Source organism: Lepidochelys kempii, chromosome 5, assembly GCF_965140285.1.
Source record: "Lepidochelys kempii isolate rLepKem1 chromosome 5, rLepKem1.hap1, whole genome shotgun sequence".
NCBI classification, from domain to species: Eukaryota; Metazoa; Chordata; order Testudines; family Cheloniidae; genus Lepidochelys; species Lepidochelys kempii.
In genome coordinates this window covers 61,448,977-61,460,987 of record NC_136384.1, presented here as the reverse complement: position 1 = coordinate 61,460,987, position 12,011 = coordinate 61,448,977, and the positions used below count along the sequence as shown (strand labels likewise).

At 40.7% G+C, this 12,011-nt stretch overlaps 1 protein-coding gene across 3 annotated transcripts in view; it reads right to left on the bottom strand.

Annotated features, from left to right (window-relative positions):
- FAM81B (family with sequence similarity 81 member B) overlaps positions 1-12,011 on the bottom strand; it is a 62,619-nt gene that overhangs the window by 15,162 nt on the left and 35,446 nt on the right. For 2 of the 3 annotated variants that reach the window (XM_073346214.2, XM_073346216.2), the window contains exons 5-6: positions 3,876-3,983; positions 2,785-2,914 (exon numbers count right to left, since the gene is read on the bottom strand). In XM_073346214.2, the coding sequence (XP_073202315.1) occupies positions 2,785-2,914; positions 3,876-3,983 (238 nt within the window). The remainder of the gene's footprint in view (positions 1-2,784; positions 2,915-3,875; positions 3,984-12,011) is intronic. The other variant, XM_073346215.2, reaches the window with a different exon arrangement.

Genomic DNA, 12,011 nt, shown 5'->3' with positions numbered 1-12,011 from the left:
TATTAATTTCATTTGGTGACCTAGTTCTTGTGTTATGAGGAGTAAAGAACACTTCCTTATTTACTTTCTGCACACCAGTCATGATTTTATGGACCTCTATCATGTACCCCTTAGTTGTCTCTTTTCCATGCTGAAGAGTCCCAATCTTATTAATCTCTCCTCATATGGAAGCTTTTCCATACCCCAAATAATTTTTGTTGCTCTTTTCTGAACCTTTTCCAGTATATCTTTGAGATGGGACAACCACATGTGCACACAGTATTCAAGATGTGTGCATACCATGGATTTTATATAGAGGCACTATGCTGTTTTCTGTCTTCTTATCTGTCCCTTCCTCAGTGAGACCCAACATGGTTAGCTTTTTTGACTGCCACTGTACATTGAGTGGATGTTTTCAGAGAACTATCCAGAACATCATAAATATTTCTTTTCTTGAGTGGCAACAGCTAATTAAGACCCCATCATTTTATATGTCTAGTTGGGATGATGTTTTCATTGCATTTATCAACACTGAATTTCATCTGCCATTTTGTTGCCCAGTCACCCAGTTTTGTGAAATCCCTCTAATTCTCCTCAGTTTGCTTTGGACTTAACTATTGTGACAGAATGGCCAATGTTGATATGGTGGGTCCCATGCTTTTCTTGGCAGGGGGCACCAAGGACCCCACTAGTGGCCCAGGAAGATAGTAGAGGACAGAAGTAGGGGAGGGGTCTGGGTTTGCTCCTTACTCTGAGCCCCAGCCCCTCCCAACCCCTGCAGATTTCTTACCCTCGGTCCTTGATGCTGAGGCAGGGTCTCCCTTCCTTCAGTTCTCTGGTTTTCCAAGTCTCAGCAATGCACCTTCAAACTCCAGTCCTCTTTCCTTCCTCAGACACCCTCACTGCCTGAAGCAGGGGATTTTATTAGGTTCCTGACAGGGCCTTACTTGACTACAGGTGCTCCAATTAACCTGTAGCAACTCTCCCTAGTCTACAGGGAGCTACGCCTTAATTAGCCTAGGGTTTATACATCTCCCCTCTTCCACTGCTTCCTAGCCCTCCTGTATCAGGCTATGTTGAGTAGTTTTCTATCATCTGAAAATTTTGCCCCTCATGGTTTATGCCTTTTTCCAGATCATTTATGAATATGTTGAACAGTATTTTTTCCAGTACAGACTCCTGGGGGGACACCATCATTTACTTCTCTCCATTCTGAATACTGACCATTTATTCCTACCTTTTGTTGCCTCTCTTTTAAATACTGATTCATGATAGGACCTTCCTGCTTATCCCTGACAGCTTACTTTGTCAAAAGCTAAGTACACTGTATCCACTGGTTCACCCCTGTTCACATGCTTGTTGACCCTCCTCCTCCCCCCAAAAAATTCTAGTAAATTGGTGAGAATGATTTCCCTTTACAAAAACCAGGTTGACTCTTCCCCAACAAATCATGTTAGTCTATGTTGTCTGATAATTCTGTTCTTTACTATAGTTTTCCAATATAGTTTTCTGATCAATAGGTTAACTTGCATTCAGATTCTGTTCTTCTGCATTCTATTTAGGGTCATTCTGTGAGAAGATACGTTTTCTCTTCAGTGGACACTGTTGTTCCATTTTCTGCTTAATGTCTCTATATGAGGTGGCTGACTTGGTATTTTTTTTAACCACACATTTGTATGCTGCTTCATGGGATTTTAGCACATACCTGTTCTGCTTTCCATTTAGTAGGGAGGCAGGATGTTTTTACATGTATTGAAAGAGACAGATTTCCAAACAGTATCTTATAATACAGGTAAAATATCTTCATCTGAACTGCCATGGGTAGTTCTGCCTTGGAGCAGATGAAGCTGATATTTGCACTGTATGAAATGACTGGAAGCTTGTTTTACATAGAAGCACATTCATGCAGAATGCAGTGAATTGACTATTTTAAATAAGGAAATTAAAGACTAAGGTATAGTAAATTTCATCTAAATAGAAACCTTTAATGAATATGGTGGGTACTCACTGGGGTGGAAGGAGGGACCGGCAGTTATTACTTGGTAAGAGGCAAGTTACCCCTGTGTAAAGATATTATTTATGTACTCAATCCTGCAGGATGCGAATCAGCTTGTATTTGTATTGAAGGCAAAGGGAGCTCAGGGTGCTAGTCTTTGACAGGAGAGGTTGAATGCTAGGAATACCCTACAGCACTGTTGGTTGTGAAAATATCCATACATCCATGCTATATACACTGCAGAAGAAAATACTTTAGCAGAAAAAGTGAAAGTTTTACCCTAAGAATGACAAGTTCAAGAGCACTTTGGAATGGTTCCAAAATTTGCATGGCTAATTAGTGATGAACTTAAGCAACTAGATCTGTCCCAGCTACTTTCTGAAGCTGAAACTAAAGAATAAAATCCTGGTTTCCTGTGGTATTTTCCAACTTCAAAGTCCTTGGATCTGAAATTTCAAGATGCATTTTAAAACAAGAAAGGGCTCAAGGCTCTAAGGTTTGTGTAATGAAATATTATTAGCAAATTATAATGGGATTTTTTTTTTTAAGCATTTCATGATCCCCACATCCCAGGATTACATTGTTTAGTTTGCATTTCTCCTTAGTGTGTGTGAGAGTGTGTGTACACACACTCCCATGATGCTATCGTATAATGTTATTGGAATGGAAAGGGGCTTGTTCAAACAAATCAATAAACCAATGTCAATATCACGTCCTCCATTAACATTGGTCAGCAGTTGTGATGAGAAAGATACTTATATCCCATATCTTACAGCCAAAAGATATTTTCATTGTGTTCATCTGCTCACCTTCATCTCTAAACTATTAGCATAACTTTCTGAGGTAGAGCGGATGCCACCAATCTCTTTCTCTAGCCTCTGGATCTCGTGCCTTATGATATTTATGTCTCCAGATAGCTTTGCAATGCTCGCATCACATCTAGAATAAAAAAAAAAGAGGTTAACTACAAAACACGAAGAGTATCAATAGTAGAATAATGATGTTATTTTTGCACTTGAAGACAATTGCTAGCCTCACCATGCCACCATTCAGTTGCCCCATGTCCCCTCGTAGCATCCTGACTGTGGCAGGATACCCTGAGCTAGACAAACATTGATACAATAATTCTGATACCAACCCTGCTTCCAGTTCTGGTTGCCTAGGGATATAATTTCTTTTCTGTAAGAATTGAAGTCAACGGGAGTTGAAGACAGTCAGCATTTGGCCCTTAATTTGCAACTGTGAAGCATAGGGCTGATATGCTGAACATCTCATTAACCGCAGAGTTCCCACTGATGCAATGGAAACAGATGAAGCTCGGCAACTTAGAGGACCCAGTTCTACAGGTTTTGTACAATGAAATAATCCAACAATTAAAGAGTTAAATGAGTTCTAAAATGTATGCCCATGGGCTAAGTTGGGGTCCAGGTGCTGCTGTGTTTGCATTAGAAACAAATGCCTAGGAACAGAGATGATACATTGCTGCAACTGATGTTCTAGCTTGTTACTATAGCATACCTAGTTTGGAGGCAGATGCTAAGGAAGAGCAGTTTTAGTGCTGTTACTGACAGAAGTATACTGCTTTATAAGCAGTTTGTCACCATCTATTTCAACTCTCTCAACTGCATTCACCAAAATCTGTGTGGTGATTCAAAATGGGAAAATTTGACAATGACATTTGTTGAATAATAGAATGACTGAATAATATTTAATCAACTTAACTTCTAAGGCAGTTTAAAGTTCTGTTTTCCCTCTCTTGAATCTGTTATTTAACTACAAGTTAACAAAATGCCTAAGATGTTCAGGTGGAGTCACATCTACCACTTCTGTGCACGTCTTTCAATGTGAGAGGGGTGGCCAATGCACCTGCTACACAGCATGGAGGGGAACCAGAATGTACCTGCACCACATCTTCACAGTTGGTGCCCTCCCTTGTGCAGGATATTCATGCCGGTTTCTCTGCATTAGAGCACTCCCACAATCTCTCTGTAGGCTGCAGCAGCTGGCCCTATAGGAGGATTTTTCTATTCAAATGTTAAGAGTACTTATAAGATAGTTGAAATAGAACTTTAAGGACACTACATACTATGCAATGTTACAAAAGCTGAGTAAGGAAATCAACTACATTTTAAATATTTGAATGAACTATTTTCCTAAGGACTAGACAGAGGGAAACAGCAGAAGGAGAGAGTCAACATTGTTGCTAGATAAAAGTCTGGAGAGAGATTTTGGTGGATGAGATTTAAAGTGTTTAAATAAAAGATGACAAAGCTACTCTGATGATTCTTGGATATTGTGATAGACCTCCAGAGCATTTAGATAAAATGGAAATGTCATTGTAGATAGAGACCTTGTAAGTAGGCCAGAACTTTGATCAAAAGGGATTATTGACTTGGAGAACAATTACATAACAACCAAGAAGGTGAACATATGTTTAGAGAGACAGCAGGGTTGCTTTCTTACACAGTTTGTTGAATTGTTTACTTGGTCAGCAGCTTTTTTGGCCCAAACCCTGGAAACGAAGCCAAGAATAATATGAAGTACAAAGGTTTCAGAGTAGCAGCCGTGTTAATCTAAGGTGCCACAAGTACTCCTTTTCTTTTTATGAAGTACAAAGCATCTACAATCTAAAGATTATGGAATTATTTGTTGTAAATTTCTTGTGAGAGCAAGAACTAGTGGGAAAAAAAACTCTAGGCAGGGTGAATCAAGTTTATATCTGGTGTAAGCTGGTACAACTCTAGAAGTTGAGAGAGCTGTTCCTGCTTAAAAATTGGTCCTATAACTTTTAAAATGTTGATTTTGCTGGCATGTGGAAAGCAAAGTCAGTTTTAATTCTGTTCTATAATGTGCAGGACAGAGTTCTAAAAGAGTCAGACCATCAGGGAGAGAGCATCTATATGCAACTGAAATTAAACCTGGCAAAAGATAACATGCAGCCTGGGATTTGCATAACTATTAATACTATAAGAGAGCCTGTGAAAATTAGGCACCCGGCTCCCATTTAGCTGTTAACTCCCTTAGACTCCTTTTCAAAATCCCAACTCTAAGCAATAAGTAGAAGAGTTTTGAAAAAATGTAAACATGAGAAATTTGAGACTGCTTAATGCAAGATGTGAAAAGTACAGTCATAGCAGATGAAGGTTCTGATTTTCATAATTGGGTAAAGATAACTGTTTGCATAACTGGTGGCTGGAGTTCTGGGCTGGGATCCATGAGATGTGTGTTCTATTACTGGCTCTTCCAGTGGGTTACTGGGTGGCCTTGGGCAAGTCACTACACCTCTCGGTCCCTTAGTTTTCCCATCTATAAAAAGGGGATACCGAGTCCTCCTTTCTAAAGCACTTTGAAATTGACAGAGGAAAAGTTCTCTATAGGAGCTAGATAGCATTATTAGCAAGATTATGTATGCAAATAACCAAACAGATGTCTAGGGTGTTTATGGATGCAGTTATTCTGGCTGCACACACAATTGCATGTGGAAAATGTGTGCACATTTTTGCATACCTATACAAAGATTCAGGCCTGAAGGTATACTATAGAAAGGAAAATTGGATCACTAAAAAGCTTGTATGCTATTGGAGCAAGAAGATAAGGAAACAGGAAACTGTTTAACATGTCGATCTAATTAACTGTTTATAAAAGAGGAAGACAAGAGTTGCCTAAGGTGAGGTTCCTGTTTCTTGGTCAGACAGACAGGGAGGGGCTAGACAGAGTGCAGACTGCAATGAAAGACTATCGAAACACCAAGACACTATAATTCCATGAGATTTAAATTATTTGCATATGAATAAGTAAACCTCAAATGATAAATTTATGCATTTTGTTATTGACATAAATATAGCCCCAGTTTCCTACTGTATCCTGTATCCTCAATTTTACAATTATAGGGAGTACAATGAAAGGAACAGTTTCTGTTTACCATTGTATCTAGCAGAGGATTAAAAAATTCTGAAGCACGTAGTAACTGTTTCTCATTCTGTAAACTTCATTCATGGCTTGTAATAATCTGATAAAGTTCTGGACTTTTCTGATTTCCATTGCTTTGTTATACAGAGAAGTATGCAAGAAAAAAAAAACAGGCAGAATTTAACCTTCAGAAGGAAGTGCAGAGTCCATCTCCTTGTTCAGTGTTTTGCTGGTGGGTTGAAGAGAGTACTTTTATGTTTATGGGGAGGGTCTCTTTTTGTTTACATTTGTCAGCTTTTGTATTTTTGCGCATATGGACATATGTCGCAACGACAATTGTGCTTGGGCTCATTTTGAAAATCAGGAAATTAGTATATATAATTTTGAGAGCAAACAAAATGGGAACACAACAATTAATGGAGTATCAAGTGCAGTGCCCCAAGGGTTGGTTTTGTTCAATAACTTCATTAATGATCTGGAGGATGGTGTGGATTGCACCCTCAGCAAGTTTGCAGATGACACTAAACTGGGAGGAGAGGTAGATACAATGGAGGGTAGGGATAGGATACAGAGGGACCTAGACAAATCAGAGGATTGGGCCAAAAGAAATCTGATGAGGTTCAACAAGGACAAGTGCAGAGTGCTGCACTTAGGACGGAAGAATCCCATACACTGCTACAGACTAGGGACCGAATGGTTAGGCAGCAGTTCTGCAGAAAAGGACCTAGGGGTTAAGTGGATGATAAGCTGGATAGGAGTCAACAGTGTGCCCTTGTTGCCAAGAAGGCCAATGGCATTTTGGGCTGTATAAGTAGGTGCATTGCCAGCAGATCGAGGGACATGATCATTCTTCTCTATTCGAGGTTGATGAGGCCTCATCTGGAGTACTGTGTCCAGTTTTGAGCCCCACACTACAAGAAGGATGTGGAAAAATTGGAAAACGTCCAGTGGAGGGCAACAAAAATGATTAAGAGGCTGAGGGAACTGGGATTGTTTAGCCTGCAGAAGAGAAGAATGAGGGGGGATTTGATAGCTGCTTTCAACTACCTGAAAGGGGGTTCCAAAGAGGATTATCTAGACTGTTCTCAGTGGTAGCAGATGACAGAACAAGGAGTAATGGTCTCAAGTTGCAGTGGGGGAGGTTTAGGTTGGATATTAGGAAAAACTTTTTCACTAGGAGGGTGGTGAAGCGCTGGAATGCGTTACGTAGGGAGGTGGTGGAATCTCCTTCCTTAGGAGTTTTTAAGGTCAGGCTTGACAAAGCTCTGGCTGGGATGATTTAGTTGGGGATTGGTTCTGCTTTGAACAGGGGGTTGGACTCTATGACCTCCTGAGGTCCCTTCCAACCCTGCTATTGTAGGATTCTACGTTGGGGGTGGGCTTTCCCTGTTATTCAGAAATGCCCTATAGAACTTTCAAGAATTTGATGATGCATTTGCTAGTAGTGAATCCCTTCTACACCATACTGAGGGAGAAAATTCAGATCTTGTGTTTGATCTTTCTGGAATAGATCAAAGGTATTATGGAGGTAATCATTTGGGGGAAGAGGTGGAGTGAAGAGAAAGGAGAACCTGGTTTGAATGACAAGCTCCAATGTACATTAGCATGCTCTATAGGATGGACCACAGAAGGATGAATTGCTGTAGCTCATGGACAGAGGGCCAGGGTTCATTAATGTCCTTTTCAGCCCAAATAGTTTTGTGCTCAGGGAAACTAAATCTACAAATTCAGTAGGAACCTATAATTATGGGTAGGCGATTCATGCTTCTGTTTAAAAAAAACAGAAAATTAGTCACTTAACTATGCAAATTTGCCTCCACCCACTTTGAACTCCGCTTCTTCTTCCTCATATGTCTGATGTAAATGTTGAGCAACAACTATATTTCATTAAGATGGTTAAGGCAGATATTTGCATCTGGAGTAGCAGAGTATTGCTGTGATGCATCCTTCATATTTGTGAATGGGGCATTGAGGAGTTATATGTTCCATGGTCTGTTCTGGGTGACCATGGTCACACACAGCAGAGTCTTTAATTTTCCATTTGAGCTAGTGTCAGAATCTTCTTTGTTGTGACATCACAGAAATTGCCATGGGAGTAACTATTGCAGCCTTGCAGAATAGGTTAGGACATCAATGCATGGATAAGGCAGGAGGAGGAAGATGGGGCTGACTGAAAGGAAGAAAACACATTTACATACAAATATCCTAGGGGGTGGTGTTGAATTGTACTATCCCACATGTAAAGCTTTGCAAGGGTAGGATTTAGCTTAACATCAAAGCTCAGAGTTTAAGGCATCATTCCATCCAGAGGACAGGATTACAGTGCTTGCCATGACAGCTCTGGGAGCGATCAAACACCATTGTGGGCAGAGGAGTGTGGAACACTAAGGGATCCCAAAGATCCTACTGGGAGAGCAAACCCATGAGTCTGTGGAGGAAGAGAGATGAAGTTGAGAACCTGCAGCAGGCTGACAGTGAAGCTACTGAAGCTATTCTGCTGGCCCATCCTGTGCAGAAAAACCTCAAGCAAGTTGTCCAACATTCAGCAGTAGTCTAAAGGTAGCAGCCCTTATACTGGTCAAGGTGCACAAGGGAAAGTATGCACTGGGAAGTCACAGGACAAGGTGTGATTAATTAGACACTAATGAAAAACCTCAGCAGTTACTAGGTGAGCACGCTCACAAATGATTTTTCAATTGCTTAAAACTATATTGGAGAGAATGTGAGTGAGGTAATCACTTTTATTGGACCAGTTTCTGTTAATGAAAGAGAGAAGCTTTGGAGCTACTCAGAGCTGTTCTTCAGGTCTGGGAAAGGTACTCAGATCTAAATTTAAGGGGGAACAGATTGGTCAGGATAGGAGTTACCCACATTCTGAGAGACCATTCAAGGTGAAGTGGCCTGTTAGTACCTCTCCAGTCATAGTACAAAAAAGGGGGTTGGTGGGTTACAGATTGTTGCAATAAGCCATAAATCCATTGCCTGTATTAAAACCATGATTTTTAGTGTCTAGCAAGCTATGACTTTAAGCTCCCAGACTTCCCTTTTGAAGGTTTTGTGCAGGTTTCCTTTGAGAGCAAGGTGTGAACTGCAGTGACAAGCTAAATTGCAAGTGTGGCTGTATACCTCAGTGGGCACTATTCACACACCAAGTCTCAACTTCAGCTGTTGAGTTATTTGTGTGAAAAAAAAGTGTGCCAATAATTTTTACAATGGTAAAAGTATTCTTTTCTTAGCCTTGCTTAACACATATGGCTGAATGGATTTTCCCCCAAGTTAAAAAAAACAAAAACAAATAAAATTCACCTTTAGGTGGAGTACAACCGTAGAAAATTTCACCCCAAAGTGAAATTTTAGGACAGTTCTGAGCAATTGAAAAATGGAGTTTTGCAACCTTCTGCTTATCAAATAAATATAATGGGCCAGAATCTCAGCTGGTGTAAATTGGCATAACTCCATGGACTATAAGAGAAATGTGTTGATTTGCACTAGTAGAGAATCTGGCCCAATATGTACAATTTTGAAAATAGGTTTCCAGCACTGCCAAGCTGAAAATTTGGCTTCCTCAGAGGCAAATACTTCATTCCAAAGGCTGGGAGCCCCAAATGCTGGCAAACTACTGTAGTTCTATCCCTGGTGAGGGAGTGAGGAAAGAGTGGTGGAGAAGAGGGAGGATTGCAGATGCATGGAATACAGAGCTCCTTGGAGCTAATTGGGACACATTTGCTGTCAGGCCTGGTGGATGACTAGTGGATCCATCCCTATACAATTAATCTTGTGACCGTACCCCTTCTGGAAGGGGTATGATTCTTCCCTGGGAGAAGCCACAGGGCTAGAAGTACAATAGATTATTAGAGTTTAAAACTAGAAGGGGGCATTAGGTCACCTAGTCTCAACGCCTGAGTAACACAGGGGCTATCCCCAATTTATGGAACGCATTTTTAATGTTTTTTTCCAAGACTACACCCTTGTAACACTGAAAACAAAAACTCCACAGAATTAAGGACCCACCCTGTAATATGTCACATAAAAGTCATGGACAACCCCATAGGCCATTAAATTTCACCTAGTTGTCCCTGTATTGAGCCCAGTAATTTGGGGTTGATTAATGCACGACTTCCAGAAAAGCAGCCAGTCTTGATATGAAGACATCAAGAGCTGGAGACTCCATCACTTCTTTGGTAGTTTGTTCCAGTAGTTAATCACCTTCATTGTTAAAATTTTGTACTTACCTTACATTTGTCTAGCTTCAGCTTCCAGGGATTGGATCTTGTTAGGCCTTTCTCCACTAGAGTAAAGAGCCCTTTAGGACCAGTATGTTCTCCTTGTGAAGGTATTTACACACTGATCAAGTCACCTCTCAAACTTTTTTGATAAGCTAAGCAGACTGAGATCTTTAAGTCTCACTGTAAGAGATTTTCTGCAGACCTTGAATCATTTTTTGTGGCTCTTTTCTGGGCCCTCTCCAATTTTTCAATAGGTCTTTTTAAAGTGTTGACACCAGTATTCCTGGTCTCACCAATGCCAAATACACAGGTAAAATTACTTCCTTACTTGTACTCACTACTTCCCTGTCTACATAGCCAAGAATCACATTAGTTCTTCTTGCCACAGCATTGCTCTAGGAACACATGTTTAATTGCCTGTCCACTGTGACCCTTAAATCCTTTTCACAGTCACTGCTTTCCACAATACAGCTCGCTCATCCTGTAGGCATGGCCTGCATTCATTGTTCGAGATGAAAATGTGCAGCCTAATGCAGTTTACATTTTGTTTGCATAAGTCTACATTACCAAGCAATCCAGACCACACTGTCATGGTTATTTATCAACCTGCCAATTTGTGTGCCATCTGCAAGTTTTATTAGCAGTGATTTTATGTTTACTTCCAGATCATTGATAAAAATGTGGAACAGAGTCAGGACTAGTACCAATTTCTGCAGAACCACACTAGAGACACCCCATTCAGTGATGATTCCCTTACTTTGAGATCTGTGCACTAGCCAGTTCTCAATGCATTCATCATGTGCTCTATAGCTATTGGATAGTGTATTGTATTTTTTAAATCAGAATGTTGTGCAGTACTAAGCCAAACAGCTTACAAAAGTCTATTACATCTACAGGGTTGCCTTCATCAACCAAACCTATAATTTCATAGAAGAGATTAATCAGGTTTGACAAGACCTGTTTACCATAAAACTATATTGACTAACATTAATTATATTCCTACTATTTTTTAATCCTTTATCAGTTGACTACCATATCTGCTTTTCCTTTCTTTTGACCATCACTGATATCAGACTAACCAGATGGACATTCTGCTTACCCTTTTTAATATTGATAAAATACTGGCACCCTTCTGTCTTCTGGAATTCCCCCACTATTCCAGGGTTAGTAAAAATGAAGATCAGTGGACCAGAGAGCTCCTCAGCCAACTCTTTATTAGGTGCAAGTTATCTGGGCAATATTTGCTACAGCCTAGCCTGAGGTGAAGAAGTCTATCTTTCCCTAGCACCCTGAAAATTTCCCCAACACACTCAGCTACATATTCCAAAATATTGAATTCACTTTACAGACTACAGCTATCCCTGCAGCCACAACTAAAATGCATCCATCTCTGGGGTGGAACACAGTGGTACTTAGCTGTCATACAGTAGTGTTGCTGTTCTCAGTTTTAGGAGAGGAAATGAAGAATTCTATGCCATATATAATTGAAACTGTAGGGGAATTTACATGGGGGAAAATTTAATTATTCAAGCTGAAATCTAGCCAGCACATCAAGGATATCATCTCTGAAATGTTATGTTTTTGAGAAGATTTAATTATTCATTAGCATTATATATTTTACCAGGGCCGGATTAATCTTTTTGGCCCTAGTACTGGACCGTGACCCCACCTCCTGCTCCACCCAAGCTCTGCCCCAAGGCCACACCTTCGCTCAGCCTCTTCTCCCCAAGGCCCTGCCTGTGGTCTGCCCCAAGGCCCCCACTCCCATTGGCCTCATCCCGAGGCCCTGCCCATTGCTCACATGGTGGGGAAGGGACAGAGAGGAGTGAGCAGGGGGGGCTGGGATCAGAGAGGAGTAAGCTGTGGGTGGAGCCTGGGGCGGGGTGGGGGAGGAGAAGAGG